We start from the raw sequence: 18,747 nt of genomic DNA on the forward strand, positions 1-18,747 counted from the left end.
ATAATAATGATCGGGTCCCCATCCCGATCGTCTCCTAGCAACCGTGCGTGAAAATCGCACCTCATCCGCACTTGCTTGCGATTTTCACGCAACCCCATTCATTTCTATGGGGCCTGCGTTACGTAAAAAACGCACAAAGAGGAGCAAGCTGCGATTTTCACGCGACGCACAAGTGATGCGTGAAAATCACCGCTCATGTGCACAGCCCCATAGAAATGAATGGGTCCGGATTCAGTGCGGGTGCAATGCGTTCATGTCACGCATTACACCCGCACGGAAAACTCGCCCGTGTGAAAGAGGCCTAACAGCTGTATGATTTCTTCGCAGGTGCATGACATCCGGCTCCTGGCCATGCAGTCCACCTGGAGCAGTGGAGACGTCTTCTGGGCACATCTCTGCTGAACGCCAGGAAAACGTTACCTGCCCGTCTGCATTGTGCCAGCTGCAAAGTCTGGGGGAGGAGGGGTTCCAGTCAAGGGAAATCCTAAAGGGATATACTGGTTATAGGAAGTTAACCCCTATCCACAGCGATAGGAGCCCCGGAAATGGACGGGGCAGCTGGTGCTCATATATCTCTGGCGCCCCCATAGATGGAGCTGCAGTGCGCTTTTCCAAGCAGCCACTCCGTCCATTTCAGGGGGACCCCATGGGGTATCCGGCCCCTGTTCTCGTGATCGGTGGACGTCCCACCCATCTCATCCTGTGGCTATGGGATAACTTTCCATGTGAGTTCCTAGAAGAGCAGAGCAAGTATGCATGCTGGGAGTTGTAGTTTCACAACAGCTGGAGTGCCGGAGGTTGCCGACCCCTGCTCTAAAATCTTGTAGAAAGTCTTCCCAGAAGAGCAAAGGAGGATAACCGCATATTAATGTAGTGGGAAAGGTGGAAAGTGAAGGGGTCCAGGACTTTTCTCCATATAGTGTATGTAGCAGAGCTGAGTTTGTCTTCCGTTCTGTAGGTGTCTCCTGCAGACAACCCTACTCTGTATGTATCTCTACACAGGCAAAGTAGAGCCGCAGGGTCTGAGAGTCTGGAACACGGTGTCCAGCACTGTCTCGCTGTCGCAGAAAGATGTCCTGGAAGGAGAGAACGGGGGTCATTTGTGAAGTGCAAGATGTGTAGACACCATAGGCAGAATGAGCAGACCTTGATGCAAAGTATTGTACTCCACAGTCCACATAATACCGCCATATAGTGCCTAGATAATACTATTATATACAGCCCACATAATACCGCCATATAGTGTCTAGATAATACTATTATATACAGCCCACATAATACCACCATATAGTGCCTAGATAATACTATTATATACAGCCCACATAATACCACCATATAGTGCCTAGATAATACTATTATATACAGCCCACATAATACCGCCATATAGTGTCTAGATAATACTATTATATACAGCCCACATAATACCACCATATAGTGCCTAGATAATACTATTATATACAGCCCACATAATACCACCATATAGTGCCTAGATAATACTATTATATACAGCCCACATAATACTGCCATATAGTGCCTAGATAATACTATTATATACAGCCCACATAATACTGCCATATAGTGCCTAGATAATACTATTATATACAGCCCACATAATACCACCATATAGTGCCTAGATAATACTATTATATACAGCCCACATAATACCGCCATATAGTGCCTAGATAATACTATTATATACAGCCCACATAATACCGCCATATAGTGCCTAGATAATACTATTATATACAGCCCACATAATACCGCCATATAGTGCCTAGATAATACTATTATATACAGCCCACATAATACCACCATATAGTGCCTAGATAATACTATTATATACAGCCCACATAATACCGCCATATAGTGCCTAGATAATACTATTATATACAGCCCACATAATACCACCATATAGTGCCTAGATAATACTATTATATACAGCCCACATAATACTGCCATATAGTGTCTAGATAATACTATTATATACAGCCCACATAATACTGCCATATAGTGCCTAGATAATACTATTATATACAGCCCACATAATACTGCCATATAGTGCCTAGATAATACTATTATATACAGCCCACATAATACCACCATATAGTGCCTAGATAATACTATTATATACAGCCCACATAATACCGCCATATAGTGCCTAGATAATACTATTATATACAGCCCACATAATACCACCATATAGTGCCTAGATAATACTATTATATACAGCCCACATAATACCGCCATATAGTGTCTAGATAATACTATTATATACAGCCCACATAATACCGCCATATAGTGCCTAGATAATACTATTATATACAGCCCACATAATACCACCATATAGTACCTAGATAATACTATTATATACAGCCCACATAATACCGCCATATAGTGCCTAGATAATACTATTATATACAGCCCACATAATACCGCCATATAGTGCCTAGATAATACTATTATATACAGCCCACATAATACCACCATATAGTGCCTAGATAATACTATTATATACAGCCCACATAATACCACCATATAGTACCTAGATAATACTATTATATACAGCCCACATAATACCGCCATATAGTGCCTAGATAATACTATTATATACAGCCCACATAATACCGCCATATAGTGCCTAGATAATACTATTATATACAGCCCACATAATACCACCATATAGTGCCTAGATAATACTATTATATACAGCCCACATAATACCGCCATATAGTGCCTAGATAATACTATTATATACAGCCCACATAATACCACCATATAGTGCCTAGATAATACTATTATATACAGCCCACATAATACTGCCATATAGTGTCTAGATAATACTATTATATACAGCCCACATAATACCACCATATAGTGCCTAGATAATACTATTATATACAGCCCACATAATACCACCATATAGTGCCTAGATAATACTATTATATACAGCCCACATAATACTGCCATATAGTGCCTAGATAATACTATCATATACAGCCCACATAATACTGCCATATAGTGCCTAGATCAGGGCTGGCCAACCTGCGGCTCTCCAGCTGTTGTAAAACGACATTTCCCACCATGCCCTGCTGTAAGCTGATAGCTGTAAGCAGTCTAGGCATGCTGGGAGTTGTAGTTTTGCAACAGCTGGAGAGCCTCAGGTTGGCCAGCCCTGGCCTAGATAATACTATTATATACAGCCCACATAATACTGCCATAAAGTGCCTAGATAATACTATTATATACAGCCCACATAATACTGCCATATAGTGTCTAGATAATACTATTATATACAGCCCACATAATACTGCCATATAGTGCCTAGATAATACTATTATATACAGCCCACATAATACTGCCATATAGTGCCTAGATAATACTATTATATACAGCCCACATAATACCACCATATAGTGCCTAGATAATACTATTATATACAGCCCACATAATACCACCATATAGTGCCTAGATAATACTATTATATACAGCCCACATAATACCACCATAAAGTGCCTAGATAATACTATTATATACAGCCCACATAATACTGCCATATAGTGTCTAGATAATACTATTATATACAGCCCACATAATACCGCCATAAAGTGCCTAGATAATACTATTATATACAGCCCACATAATACCGCCATATAGTGCCTAGATAATACTATTATATACAGCCCACATAATACCGCCATATAGTGCCTAGATGATACTATTATATACAGCCCAAATAATACCACCATATAGTGCCTAGATAATACTATTATATACAGCCCACATAATACCACCATATAGTGCCTAGATAATACTATTATATACAGCCCACATAATACCACCATATAGTGCCTAGATAATACTATTATATACAGCCCACATAATACCACCATATAGTGCCTAGATAATACTATTATATACAGCCCACATAATACCGCCATAAAGTGCCTAGATAATACTATTATATACAGCCCACATAATACCACCATATAGTGCCTAGATTATAGTATTATATACAGCCCACATTATACTGCCATATAGTGCCTAGATAATACTATTATATACAGCCCACATAATACCACCATATAGTGCCTAGATTATAGTATTATATACAGCCCACATAATACCGCCATATAGTGCCTAGATAATACTATTATATACAGCCCACATAATACCGCCATATAGTGCCTAGATAATACTATTATATACAGCCCACATAATACCACCATAAAGTGCCTAGATAATACTATTATATACATGTAGTGTACGGGGACTGTAATACCCGTCACTACCAAAGGGTCACTTGGTGTGCTGTCGTCCCTCCTAATTATGGGAAGTTGGTATATGTCAGTTTTATAAAATGTCATATAATGTAATGCATGTATTTCCCTGTTACTGTGAAACTTGCATGTACAGGCCTGCTAGGGGTGTCATTCCAGCTTCTAGTCATTAGAGGGAGCTAGGGAGCCCTAGTCTATATAAGGCCCAGTCAGGGAAGTGAAAGGGAGACGGAGTCTAGTGTCTGTAATCTACAGTTGGAGATTAGACAATGTCAGAAACCAGTCCAGGCCTGAAGCCTGCTGTCCAGGAGAAGATTCCCTCCTGAATTCCCATATGCCGAAACAGGAATATCTTAGCTAAAGAGCCTGAGGAAGAAGCTGAGAGAGACCGAGGCAAAGTGCAGAGAAGCAAGAGGTACTAAAAATAACAGAGGAGGTACTCTATAAAGCTAAAACCAAGGATATAAAGCCAGAGTCAGGTTATTGGGCCTTGGAGAAGAATTGCTATATTCCAGGATCAGTCAGAGATAGAGTGCAAGCTCCTGTACTGCAAGTCCTGTGTTCAACACTCTGTAATCACCTTGCTCAATCTGTAATTGCCTGCATCAACCGTATTGCAAAATCGACTGTATGCCAAGGAACTGCGATTCCATTATTGTCTCTATGAAGCCTACTAAAGTTGGAGTTCTGTTTTAAGATCACGGTGTTCCTCATTTATTCCTGCCATCCGCAAACGGCGTGCCACCGTTTACTTGGCACTGGCGTCACGAACTATCTATACCATCACCTGCCCTTGCAGAGAGTCAGCCGTACCAGGTTAGTGTATATTGCACTACATCACCCAGAAACACCTATTGCACACAACTTGAGTACGCTGCACCTCTCTTTTGGCGTCACGAACAGGATACGCACGCTTTCTAGTGCAAGAAGCGTGAACTTTGTGCCTTATACAGTTGCCCTGTGACCAAAGTGACAATTTGCCTGTTTTATTCAAGTGGACTTTGTGGACTGAAAATTATACCCAAAGTGTACCAAAAACCTCTAAAAAGCGCCGTGCAGTGTTGCGCTACCAAGAGGAAGCAAATCGCCACATCGGAGTGTGGTTTTGTGGACTTTTTACAATCCTGCTTGCTGTCAGTGAATTGACAGCGTTTTGCTAAAGATGGCCGCTGAGCTTGCTGAATTTACTGCTGCGTCACCTTCATCCCGAAAAGGCGGGAAAAATTGGCGCCTTTCTGAGAAAAGAGCGGGAAGGAGTTCAAGGTCAGGCGCCACTGCTTATCTGGACATTTGCATGTCTGCCAGCATGGACACCGCCTTCCATATACTGGAATACCTGGGGGGCGGCCTCCCAGTGCAATGGGAGGAGCTGGCTGCTTTAATTGACGCGACCCTATCGCTCTCCAGAGAAGGATCGAGCATGTTGGAAAGTGAACAGAGCGTTGCTGCAACGTCCGCACCTGAGATTACAAAGATGTCTGATATTGGTGTAGAGCCAGAGGAGGCTCCACCGGCCTACTCTCCGGGACCGGAGAAACCCGCCTGCCGCCCAAGGGAGAAAGAACCAGAGCCCTGCTATGGCTCGTGGAGAGACTTCTTTCAGCCCTCTTTCAAATGGTCCTCACTAATGGCGGAGATTCGGGAGGTCGCTATAAAGCGGAATACCAAGACCAAGATCTACTATGAAGAATTGACCAAGACAATTCATGAGCGACACACCAACACCCAACCCCGCCTGGAAAGGAGAAAGGGAGTGGTGGTGTCCTTTGACAAAACCCGTGGCTATGGGTTCATCCAAGACTATCTGACTGGCAGAGACCTATATGTGAATAGAAGGTCTGTCAAGAGAGACTACCTCCCTTCTTATCAGCACAGCCTCCGTGAGGGAGAGGAAGTGGAGTACACCCCTGCCGAGAGCCTGCGAGGCCCTTATGCGACTGCTGTGACCCGTCCCAAGCGAGAACCTGAGGACTGGGAGGCAGAAGAAGGAGAAGACTACTCTGGCTGCGAGCGGGAACCTGAACGCTCTCCAGAGCCGGCCCATCACGCCTTCCAGGAGCGGAGCTCCTTCATTGGGCCTAACGTCTTCTGGCAGCCAACCGTGTTGGAGAAATGGGTGAGCCCCTATCCGTCCCCCGAGCTGCCTCGTCGGGAGAAGACCATGCAAGAGATGGAAAATCTAAAGGGACTTCGAAATACCTTTGAGAACATCCGGAGGGGTCGGAGACCCGATGCATCACCAGAACCTGCAGAGGCCGAGTCCGCGCCATCGGTGACTGTACCTGCGCCGGCGGCGCCAGCAGATGACCGCGACTCTGACACGGAGAGCATCGGTGAGCAGATTGTCCGGCTGGAGGAGAAGTTGCGGGAGCTGCGCAAGATCGCGACCGCCAGGATCCAGACGCCGCCGAAGAAGGATGAGGTAAGGGTGCCTGTCACCACCCGTAGACTACCTTCTGCTGCCACTGCTCCGCCAGTGCCCCAAAGAAGACCCCCTGTTGCTGTGAATTGCTGCACAGAGCCCACCGGACCGCTTGAGGCGGCGGTATCCACTCCACTTCATCCCACAATTATCATGCCGGGACCGGTACGGTCCACCCAAGGGTTTACCCCTAGGCCCATGGGGCCAATACCTATTAGGGGCCCCTTTACTCTACAGCTGCCCCCTGACACTGTTATGTGGGCCCATCCTCCTGTAGAGGACTACTACAGGCCATATTTGCCAGCAGGGTCAAGTGATTACAATATGCCTCTGTAAATCAGCCTGCTAGGCCTTTGATTTATTTCACTGCAGAAGTTTGATGTTAACCCTTCCAGGACAGGAGTCCTATGTTTCTGGTCCTTTGTTGCAGCTGCCAGTTTGTCCACGGCTCAGTGGTAGGTGTTGACCACTGAAATAACAAAGCTAACAAGGCCACGTTTGTTTCCAGGACCTCCTGCCTGCTTTTGCTATCCCCACGCCAAGTTGTGCCTGTTCCTTAGTTGCACCTTTTACCCTTCACCCCCTTTTCAGGTTGATCAGGGGTCTTACAGCACTTGTCTTTGCTGTCCTTTTATTGTGCAACTTGATACTAAGGAACCGTGCCCGGAGACAGACTCAAAAGTACCTGAGCCTCTGAGATTCTTACTCTTTTAAAAGGAAATGTGCCCAGAGATGGACTCCACCGCATGAGAGCCTCTGTGATTTAATAGGAAGATAACCTGGGTACGGACTCATGTTTGTTCTTTGAGCCTCCAAGAACTTTTATACTGTTTTATCCATTTTGCTGTTCTATTATGGACTTATTCATTGTCATGGACTATCCTGGTTATAATGTTACGCTGTGCCAGGTCAGCGCCCCCGTTCCATTCACTATCCTGAGAGAAGAGAACGACGCCCCTTGTCACTACCCTTCACCTTTGCCAATTGGACCTGATGTAAATGTAAATGCAGATGAATTACATGTATGTATGCCTGCATGTCTCTTTTTCTATTTCAGGTAGAGATTCCAGTTGGGCGACCCATGATGGAGTACGAGGTCGTACTCAGCCTAAAGCAGTGGGGTATGTAGTGTACGGGGACTGTAATACCCGTCACTACCAAAGTGTCACTTGGTGTGCTGTCGTCCCTCCTAATTATGGAGAAGTTGGTATATGTCAGTTTTATAAAATGTCATGTAATGTAATGCATGTATTTCCCTGTTACTGTGAAACTTGCATGTACAGGCCTGCTAGGGGTGTCATTCCAGCTTCTAGTCACTAGAGGGAGCTAGAGAGCCCTAGTCTATATAAGGCCCAGTCAGGGAAGTGAAAGGGAGACGGAGTCTAGTGTCTGTAATCTACAGTTGGAGATTAGACAATGTCAGAAACCAGTCCAGGCCTGAAGCCTGCTGTCCAGGAGAAGATTCCCTCCTGAATTCCCATATGCCGAAACAGGAATATCTTAGCTAAAGAGCCTGAGGAAGCAGCTGAGAGACAGAGGCAAAGTGCAGAGAAGCAAGAGGTACTAAAAATAACAGAGGAGGTACTTATGGAAGCCATAGCCAAGGATATAAAGCCAGAACTAGGTTATTGGGCCTTGGTGAAGAATTGCTATATTCCAGGATCAGACAGAAATAGAGTGCAAGCTCCTGTGCTGCAAGTCCTGTGTTCAACACTCTGTAATCACCTTGCTAAATCTGTAATTGCCTGCATCAACCGTATTGCAAAATGGACTGTATGCCAAGGAACTGCGATTCCAATATTGTCTCTGCATGAAAACTACTAAAGTTGGAGTTCTGTTTTAAGATCACGGTGTTCCTCATTTATTCCTGCTATCCGCAAACGGCGTGCCACCGTTTAATTGGCACTGGCGTCACGAACATTTTATACCATCACCTGCCCTTGCAGAGAGTCAGCCGTACCAGGTTAGTGTATATTGCACTACATCACCCAGAAACACCTATTGCACACAACTTGAGTACGCTGCATACAGCCCACATAATACCACCATATAGTGCCTAGATAATACTATTATATACAGCCCACATAATACTGCCATATAGTGCCTAGATAATACTATTATATACAGCCCACATAATACCGCCATAAAGTGCCTAGATAATACTATTATATACAGCCCACATAATACCACCATATAGTGCCTAGATAATACTATTATATACAGCCCACATTATACTGCCATATAGTGCCTAGATTATAGTATTATATACAGCCCACATAATACCGCCATATAGTGCCTAGATTATAGTATTATATACAGCCCACATAATACCGCCATATAGTTTCCACATTGTACTGAAATCCAGTTCCCAGATGCCTCCACTCACTGGTTTGCTTCTGAGGTCCCAGTCATCACCCCAATTTGAATGGCTACTTACACTGCTCTGTCCTTCCCGTAATGCAGGGTGACGATCGAGGCGCCCAGCTTGCGGCGGAGGAGATTGGGTAAGCTACTGCGCCAGACAAATGTCACCGTAGAGATGGATCCGATGTCGACCTCGACGTCTATGAAATCTGTGTACGTCTTGTCCGACATAATGATTCCTCTGAGGAGAAGGAGAGGGGTCAATATGGCGCATAATGCGGACAATGAGGGACCCCATAGAGAAGTGTCAGGGCCCTGGGCCACCTACAGCACACCGCGCACCCCGGAGGATAGCGGGCTCATGCCGTGATCACACACCTGGAGATTGTGTATTCCGAGGTCTTCCCATTAGATCCTTGTACAGATATGGCAATATTTCCCAGAATCTTGCTGTTCCCCGCAGTCTGGACGGACGCCATGTATCTCCAGCCTGACGGACAGACAGAAATCCGGCTGTCAGTGAATGGAAACACTTCTTACATTCAAAGGCAGAAACCCATCTTGACCTAGTTATGCTGAGCCTTCCACTGGCCCCTAGGGAAACAGGTTAATCGTCCAGTGGCCCCCGGACCCCAACCTCTAACTACTAGGGCGGTTGATTTTACAATGTGGTCAATTTTAGGGATGAGCGCAAATATTCGAATAGCGAAATATTCGTACGAATATTACAACTTCGTAAATTCGCGAATATTTCAAATATATTAAAATATATTCGTTATAACGAATATTCGTTTTTTTTCCATCTGAACCCATTAGTCATATTAGTAATTTAGTATCACTGATGGGTCGTCTTGGTAGAATTGTCGAATACAGCGCTATATTCTCTATCTTCGTCTATTCGACCAAGCCAGCCCAATAGCATACAGCCCTTGTGCGACGCGATTCACTCGCATATTTATTGCCGAGTTATCGCATAACATAAACTATCTTACATAAAGAGGAAAATTATAAATCAGTAACGATTCTCATTCCTCTTTATGTACAGCGCTATATGAGCTACATGTGTAGTTATTGCAATATAGCGGATATTCATAAAACACACATATAGACTGTAATTTAGCTAATATAGCGCTGTAGTATTTTTTTTAATAGTGTCAATTTTTTCCAAAAATGAAGTTCAGAAGAGACAAAAAAATTAGACTATAAAAAAAGATTATAGCACTATATTAGCTAAATTATGTGTATTTTACGAATATTCGATATATTGCTAAAACTTCGTATTTTAGAATATTCGTAAGAGTCTAAAAAACGAAGTTATAGCAATACAGCGAATATTCGTAAAATACACATATTAGCCAACCAATATGAAAGTTGCCTTATACAGTTTAAAGAAAATCGCATATTATTCGAGATAAATAGAATAAAGACGAATATTCGATTTCGACGAATATAAGACGAATATTCAATCGAATATTCGCAAAATATCGCGAAATCGAATATGGCACCTCCCGCTCATCACTAGTCAATTTATTATTGTATAGAAACTGCTATGGGGGATCTGTGGATGACACTGTTATGGGGGATCTGTGGAGGACACTGTTATGGGGGATCTGTGGAGGACACTGTTATGGGGGTCTGTGGAGGACACTGTTATGGGGGATCTGTGGATGACACTGTTATGGGGGATCTGTGGAGGACACTGTTATGGGGGATCTGTGGAGTACACTGTGATGGGGGATCTGTGGAGGACTCTGTTATGGGGGATCTGTGGATGACACTGTTATGGGGGATCTGAGGATGACACTGTTATGGGGGATCTGTGGATGACACTGTTATGGGGGATCTGTGAATGACACACTGTTATGGGGGATCTGTGAATGACACACTGTTATGGGGGATCTGTGGAGGACACTGTTATGGGGGATCTGTGGATGAAGCTGTTATGGGGGATCTGTGGATGGCGCTGTTATGGGGGATCTGTGGAGGACACTGTTATGGAGGATCTGTAGAGGACACTGTTATGGGGGATCTGAGGATGACACTGTTATGGGGATCTGTGGATGACACTGTTATGGGGGATCTGTGGAGGACACTGTTATGGGGGATCTGTGGATGAAGCTGTTATGGGGGATCTGTGGATGGCGCTGTTATGGGGGATCTGTGGAGGACACTGTTATGGGGGATCTGTGGAGGACACTGCTAGGGGGGATCTGTAGAGGACACTGTTATGGGGGATCTGAGGATGACACTGTTATGGGGATCTGTGGATGACACTGTTATGGGGGATCTGTGGAGGACACTGTTATGGGGGATCTGTGGATGAAGCTGTTATGGGGGATCTGTGGATGGCGCTGTTATGGGGGATCTGTGGAGGACACTGTTATGGGGGATCTGTGGATGAAGCTGTTATGGGGGATCTGTGGATGGCGCTGTTATGGAGGATCTGTAGAGGACACTGTTATGGGGATCTGTGGATGACACTGTTATGGGGGATCTGTGGAGGACACTGTTATGGGGATCTGTGGATGACACTGTTATGGGGGATCTGTGGAGGACACTGTTATGGGGGATCTGTGGAGGACTCTGTTATGGGGGATCTGTGGATGACACTGTTATGGGGGATCTGAGGATGACACTGTTATGGGGGATCTGTGGATGACACTGTTATGGGGGATCTGTGAATGACACACTGTTATGGGGGATCTGTGAATGACACACTGTTATGGGGGATCTGTGGAGGACACTGTTATGGGGGATCTGTGGATGAAGCTGTTATGGGGGATCTGTGGATGGCGCTGTTATGGGGGATCTGTGGAGGACACTGTTATGGAGGATCTGTAGAGGACACTGTTATGGGGGATCTGAGGATGACACTGTTATGGGGATCTGTGGATGACACTGTTATGGGGGATCTGTGGAGGACACTGTTATGGGGGATCTGTGGATGAAGCTGTTATGGGGGATCTGTGGATGGCGCTGTTATGGGGGATCTGTGGAGGACACTGTTATGGGGGATCTGTGGATGAAGCTGTTATGGGGGATCTGTGGAAGGCGCTGTTATGGAGGATCTGTGGAGGACACTGTTATGGAGGATCTGTAGAGGACACTGTTATGGGGGATCTGAGGATGACACTGTTATGGGGATCTGTGGATGACACTGTTATGGGGGATCTGAGGATGACACTGTTATGGGGATCTGTGGATGACACTGTTATGGGGGATCTGTGGATGACACTGTTATGGGGGATCTGTGGAGGACACTGTTATGGGGGATCTGTGGATGACACTGTTATGGGGGATCTGTGGAGGACACTGTTATGGGGGATCTGTGGATGACACACTGTTATGGGGGATCTGTGAATGACACACTGTTATGGGGGATCTGTGGATGACACTGTTATGGGGGATCTGTGGATGACACTGTTATGGGGGATCTGTGGATGACACTGTTATGGGGGATCTGTGTTGATCTTGTTTTCGGTCATGTTGTAGGTCACAGTGAATGCCTAAGGTTAGAAATATTCATAATTAACCCATGAAGTGCTGGACAGGATGTAATGACTCACGGGAGAAGCTGTTCCTTTCTCCTGTGTTCAGGTAAAATGTCTGAGTGTTGGATGTGATTCCTCTGTATTGATCGGCGTAGTGTCCCATCCATGGGCAGCCACCGCTGGGGCACGGGAATCCTGCACCCTGAGGAAATGAAGACACTGGCAGTAAATTTACTGAGGAGCCCCCCCATGTGTACTGAGGAGCCCCCCCCCCCTCATGTACTGAGGAGCCCCCCATTATGTGTACTGAGGAGCCCCCAAATTGTGTGTACTGAGGAGCCCCCAAATTGTGTGTACTGAGGAGCCCCCCCCTCGTGTGTACTGAGGAGCCCCCCCTCGTGTGTACTGAGGAGCCCCCCCTCGTGTGTACTGAGGAGCCCCCCCATTGTGTGTTCTGAGGAGCCTCCCCTCGTGTGTTCTGAGGAGCCCCCCCTTGTGTGTACTGAGGAGCCCCCCATTGTGTGTTCTGAGGAGCCTCCCCTCGTGTGTACTGAGGAGCCCCCCTCGTGTGTACTGAGGAGCCCCCCCTCGTGTGTACTGAGGAGCCCCCCATTATGTGTACTGAGGAGCCCCCCCTTGTGTGTACTGAGGATCCCCCCTCGTGTGTTCTGAGGAGCCCCCCCTCATGTGTTCTGAGGAGCCCCCCCTTGTGTGTACTGAGGAGCCCCCCATTGTGTGTACTAAGGAGCCTCCCCTCGTGTGTTCTGAGGAGCCCCCCTTGTGTGTACTGAGGAGCCCCCCATTGTGTGTTCTGAGGAGCCTCCCCTCGTGTGTACTGAGGAGCCCCCCCTTGTGTGTACTGAGGAGCCCCCCATTGTGTGTTCTGAGGAGCCTCCCCTCGTGTGTACTGAGGAGCCCCCCCTTGTGTGTACTGAGGAGCCCCCCATTGTGTGTTCTGAGGAGCCTCCCCTCGTGTGTACTGAGGAGCCCCCCATTATGTGTACTGAGGAGCCCCCCCTTGTGTGTACTGAGGATCCCCCCTCGTGTGTTCTGAGGAGCCCCCCCTCATGTGTTCTGAGGAGCCCCCCCTTGTGTGTACTGAGGAGCCCCCCATTGTGTGTACTAAGGAGCCTCCCCTCGTGTGTTCTGAGGAGCCCCCCTTGTGTGTACTGAGGAGCCCCCCATTGTGTGTTCTGAGGAGCCTCCCCTCGTGTGTACTGAGGAGCCCCCCCTTGTGTGTACTGAGGAGCCCCCCATTGTGTGTTCTGAGGAGCCTCCCCTCGTGTGTACTGAGGAGCCCCCCTCGTGTGTACTGAGGAGCCCCCCCTCGTGTGTACTGAGGAGCCCCCCCTTGTGTGTACTGAGGAGCCCCCCCTTGTGTGTACTGAGGAGCCCCCCCTTGTGTGTACTGAGGAGCCCCCCCTTGTGTGTACTGAGGAGCCCCCCCTTGTGTGTACTGAGGAGCCCCCCCTTGTGTGTACTGAGGAGCCCCCCCTTGTGTGTACTGAGGAGCCCCCCCTCGTGTGTTCTGAGGAGCCCCCCTTTGTGTGTACTGAGGAGCCCCCCCATTGTGTGTACTGAGGAGCCCCCCATTGTGTGTTCTGAGGAGCCTCCCCTCGTGTGTACTGAGGAGCCCCCCTCGTGTGTACTGAGGAGCCCCCCTCGTGTGTACTGAGGAGCCCCCCCTCGTGTGTACTGAGGAGCCCCCCTTGTGTGTACTGAGGAGCCCCCCCTCGTGTGTTCTGAGGAGCCCCCCCTTATGTGTTCTGAGGAGCCCCCCCTCGTGTGTACTGAGGAGCCCCCCCTCGTGTGTACTGAGGAGCCCCCCCTTGTGTGTACTGAGGAGCCCCCCCTCGTGTGTTCTGAGGAGCCCCCCCTTGTGTGTACTGAGGAGCCCCCCCTCGTGTGTACTGAGGAGCCCCCCCTCGTGTGTACTGAGGAGCCTCCCCTCGTGTGTACTGAGGAGCCCCCCCTTGTGTGTACTGAGGAGCCCCCCATTGTGTGTACTGAGGAGCCCCCCCTCGTGTGTTCTGAGGAGCCCCCCCTTGTGTGTACTGAGGAGCCCCCCCTCGTGTGTACTGAGGAGCCCCCCCTCGTGTGTACTGAGGAGCCCCCCCTCGTGTGTACTGAGGAGCCCCCCCTTGTGTGTACTGAGGAGCCCCCTCTCGTGTGTTCTGAGGAGCCCCCCCTTGTGTGTTCTGAGGAGCCCCCCCTTGTGTGTACTGAGGAGCCCCCCCTCGTGTGTTCTGAGGAGCCCCCCTCGTGTGTACTGAGGAGCCCCCCCTCGTGTGTTCTGAGGAGCCCCCCTCGTGTGTACTGAGGAGCCCCCCCTCGTGTGTTCTGAGGAGCCCCCCCTTGTGTGTTCTGAGGAGCCCCCCCTCATGTGTACTGAGGAGACCCCCCATCTCCCTCGTGTGTACTGAGGAGCCCCCCCTCGTGTGTACTGAGGAGCCCCCTCTCGTGTGTTCTGAGGAGCCCCCCCTTGTGTGTTCTGAGGAGTCCCCCCTTGTGTGTTCTGAGGAGCCCCCCCTTGTGTGTACTGAGGAGCCCCCCCTCGTGTGTTCTGAGGAGCCCCCCCTCGTGTGTTCTGAGGAGCCTCCCCTCGTGTGTACTGAGGAGCCCCCCCTCGTGTGTTCTGAGGAGCCCTCCCTTGTGTGTTCTGAGGAGCCCCCCCTTGTGTGTACTGAGGAGCCCCCCCTTGTGTGTACTGAGGAGCCCCCCCTCGTGTGTACTGAGGAGCCCCCCCTCGTGTGTTCTGAGGAGCCCTCCCTTGTGTGTTCTGAGGAGCCCCCCCTTGTGTGTACTGAGGAGCCCCCCCTTGTGTGTTCTGAGGAGCCCCCCCATTGTGTGTACTGAGGAGCCTCCCCTCGTGTGTACTGAGGAGCCCCCCCTTGTGTGTACTGAGGAGCCCCCCCTTGTGTGTACTGAGGAGACCCCCCATTGTGTGTACTGAGGAGACCCCCCATCTCCCTCGTGTGTACTGAGGAGCCCCCCCTCGTGTGTACTGAGGAGACCCCCCATCTCCCTCGTGTGTACTGAGGAGCCCCCCTCGTGTGTTCTGAGGAGACCCCCCATTGTGTGTACTGAGGAGACCCCCTTGTGTGTACTGAGGAGACCCCCCATCTCCCTTGTGTGTACTGAGGAGCCCCCCCTCGTGTGTACTGAGGAGCCCCCCCTTGTGTGTACTGAGGAGCCCCCCCATTGTGTGTACTGAGGAGCCCCCCCATCTCCCTCGTGTGTACTGAGGAGTCTGGAGCTGGTGACAACCAATCAGCAGCAGATATGGGTTTTCCCTGTGAAGACCCCATCAGATACGACCACTGAGGAGGTGGACGTTGATGATTTCTCAGTTTTTTTGTCACTTACTCCCAAATATTCATCGTAGGAAGAGCTGGGGAATCCAATGAAGCCGTCGGGGCTGCGGATGCTCTCGGTGTAATACTGGTAGCTCCTCATGTGATTGCAGCAGACGAGTTCATTGATTACTAAAATATGGGTGAAAATGATCAATATCAGCCGACCGCAGACGTTCTCCACACAGATTTCATGACGCCCCATATCATGCACGTATTCACACGTCCTCCATGTCATCCCACAAGTTTCTATGAATTTTTTATTATATCCAGGGACGTTGCTAGGTCCGAGCCCCAATGCATGTGGCCCAGTTCTCTAAGTCGCCCCCCCACCCTCCCCCACACACTGCACTTTCCTGTACTCGCTATACAGCAGCAGCAGGCACCTCTCACATCCAGCGCCTCCAGGTGACGCCTCCTCCGATGTAGATCTTCTCATCATCTTCTCTCAGCCGCTCCTCGTCTCTGCAGAGTGTGACACACCGAGATCTTAGATTCCTCACATTTCTATCATCCCCCAACCTGGAGCCCCCACAGTGTTACCCTGCTGCTCAATGGACCCCCTAATACCCCAAATACTATTCTTAAGAAATATCATTGCCCCCCATAATAATACTGCCCCCTACAGTTCCCCCATTAGTAGAAGAGCCCCCAGTATTAATAAAGCTCTCTACAGACCCCGCAGTAGTAATAAGGCCCCCATAGTGCTCTTAGTAGAAATAAGGCGGATCTATAAGACCCTCCTATAGAGCCCCCAGTAGTAATAAGAACGCCTAATGTCCCCTGTAGTTATATTCCTCCCTCCACCATACAGTCCCACGTAAATAACATCACAACATCTCTCCTGCCCCCTCCAACATACAGTCCCATGTAAATAATATCACTCCCCTCCCTTCACCCCCTCCAACATACAGTCCCATGTAAGTAATATCACTCCCCTCCCTTCACCCCCTCCAACATACAGTCCCATGTAAATAACATCACCTCCTCCCCAGCCACCTTCAGCATACAGTCCCAAGTAAATAATATCACCCCCTCCCCAGACACCTCCAACATGCATTCCCATGTAAACATCACCCCCTCAACATTCAGTTCCATGTAAATAACATCACTCCCTCCCACAGCAGCCATTAACATACAGTCCCATGTAAATAACACCCCCCTGCCCCAGCCCCCTCCAACATACAGTCCCATGTAAATAACATAATCCCCTACCACAGTACAGTCCCATGTAAATAGCATCACCCTGCCCCAGCCCCCATACAACATACAGTCCTATGTAAATAACGTCACTCCCTCCTACAGACACTATCAACATACAGTCCTATGTAAATAACATGACCCCCTCCCCAGCCACCTCCCACACAGTTCCATGTACCATAAATAACTTCCCTCCCTTCAGCCCTAACATACAGTCCCAGTTAAATAACTACAACTCCCAGCATTGCTCTGCCTCTCCCTTCACTTACCTCTCCTCATGTACAGACATCACCACAGCTTCTTCTCCTCTTCACTCCCGTCCTCTCCTTTACTGGTCACATGATGGTGACATCATCGCAGGTCCTTCTCAACCACTGACAGTTTTACTGGTCACATGACCTGTTCCACCACATTAGATTCAATTGTATTGCAGTCCTGTGGATGGCAATACAGTTGTATCTATCTGGCAGGCAGGACATTCGGGGCCCGAGACAAAACATCAGGGGGCCAGGCACGAATGTTTTAACCTAGCAACGCCCCGATTACATATTAGATTTCAGCCCGTATTGCACGTAACTCAAAATCAACATTTCACTCTTTGACTCACAGATCAACTTGCATCTCATCCTACACCCCACGTCACCCTACATCTCATATGAGACACCTTGTCACCCTACATTTCATCCTACACCTTACATGTCACTCTGCATCCCATCTTACACCCCATGTCACCCTACATCTCATATGAAACACCTTGTCACCCTACATTTCATCTTACACCTTACATGTCACTCTGCATCCTATTTTACACCCCATGTCACCCTACATTCTGTCCTACACCCCACATCACCCTACATTCTGTCCTACACCCCACATCACCCTACATTCTGTCCTACACCTCACATCACCCTACATTCTGTCCTACACCTCACATCACCCTACATTCTGTCCTACACCTCACATCACCCTACATTCTGTCCTACACCTCACATCACCCTACATTCTGTCCTACACCTCACATCACCCTACATTCTGTCCTACACCTCACATCACCCTACATTCTATCCTACACCTCACATCACCCTACATTCTATCCTACACCTCACATCAGCCTACGTTCTGTCCTACACCTCACATCACCCTACATTCTGTCCTACACCTCACATCACCCTACATTCTATCCTACACCTCACATCAGCCTACATTCTGTCCTACACCTCACATCACCCTACATTCTGTCCTACACCTCACATCACCCTACATTCTGTCCTACACCTCACATCACCCTACATTCTGTCCTACACCTCACATCACCCTACATTCTATCCTACACCTCACATCACCCTACATTCTATCCTACACCTCACATCACCCTACATTCTATCCTACACCTCACATTAGCCTACATTCTGTCCTACACCTCACATCACCCTACATTCTGTCCTACACCTCACATCACCCTACATTCTGTCCTACACCTCACATCACCCTACATTCTATCCTATGCCCCACATCAGCCTACATTCTGTCCTACACCTCACATCAGCCTACATTCTGTCCTACACCCCACGTCCCCCTACATTCTGTCCTACACCTCACGTCACCCTACATTCTATCCTACACCTCACATCACCCTACAT

At 48.2% G+C, this 18,747-nt stretch overlaps 1 protein-coding gene across 1 annotated transcript in view; it reads right to left on the bottom strand.

Annotated features, from left to right (window-relative positions):
* Nucleotides 1-994: 994 nt before the first annotated feature.
* LOC121004354 (pancreatic lipase-related protein 2-like) overlaps nucleotides 995-18,747 on the bottom strand; it is a 51,233-nt gene continuing 33,480 nt past the window's right edge. Inside the window, exons 9-13 of the mRNA XM_040436539.1 lie at nucleotides 15,921-16,039; nucleotides 12,630-12,756; nucleotides 9,442-9,553; nucleotides 9,137-9,304; nucleotides 995-1,076 (exon numbers count right to left, since the gene is read on the bottom strand). Of these exons, the coding sequence (XP_040292473.1) occupies nucleotides 995-1,076; nucleotides 9,137-9,304; nucleotides 9,442-9,553; nucleotides 12,630-12,756; nucleotides 15,921-16,039 (608 nt within the window). The remainder of the gene's footprint in view (nucleotides 1,077-9,136; nucleotides 9,305-9,441; nucleotides 9,554-12,629; nucleotides 12,757-15,920; nucleotides 16,040-18,747) is intronic.

This window comes from Bufo bufo, chromosome 6 (genome assembly GCF_905171765.1).
Source record: "Bufo bufo chromosome 6, aBufBuf1.1, whole genome shotgun sequence".
Classification (NCBI taxonomy): Eukaryota; Metazoa; Chordata; class Amphibia; order Anura; family Bufonidae; genus Bufo; species Bufo bufo.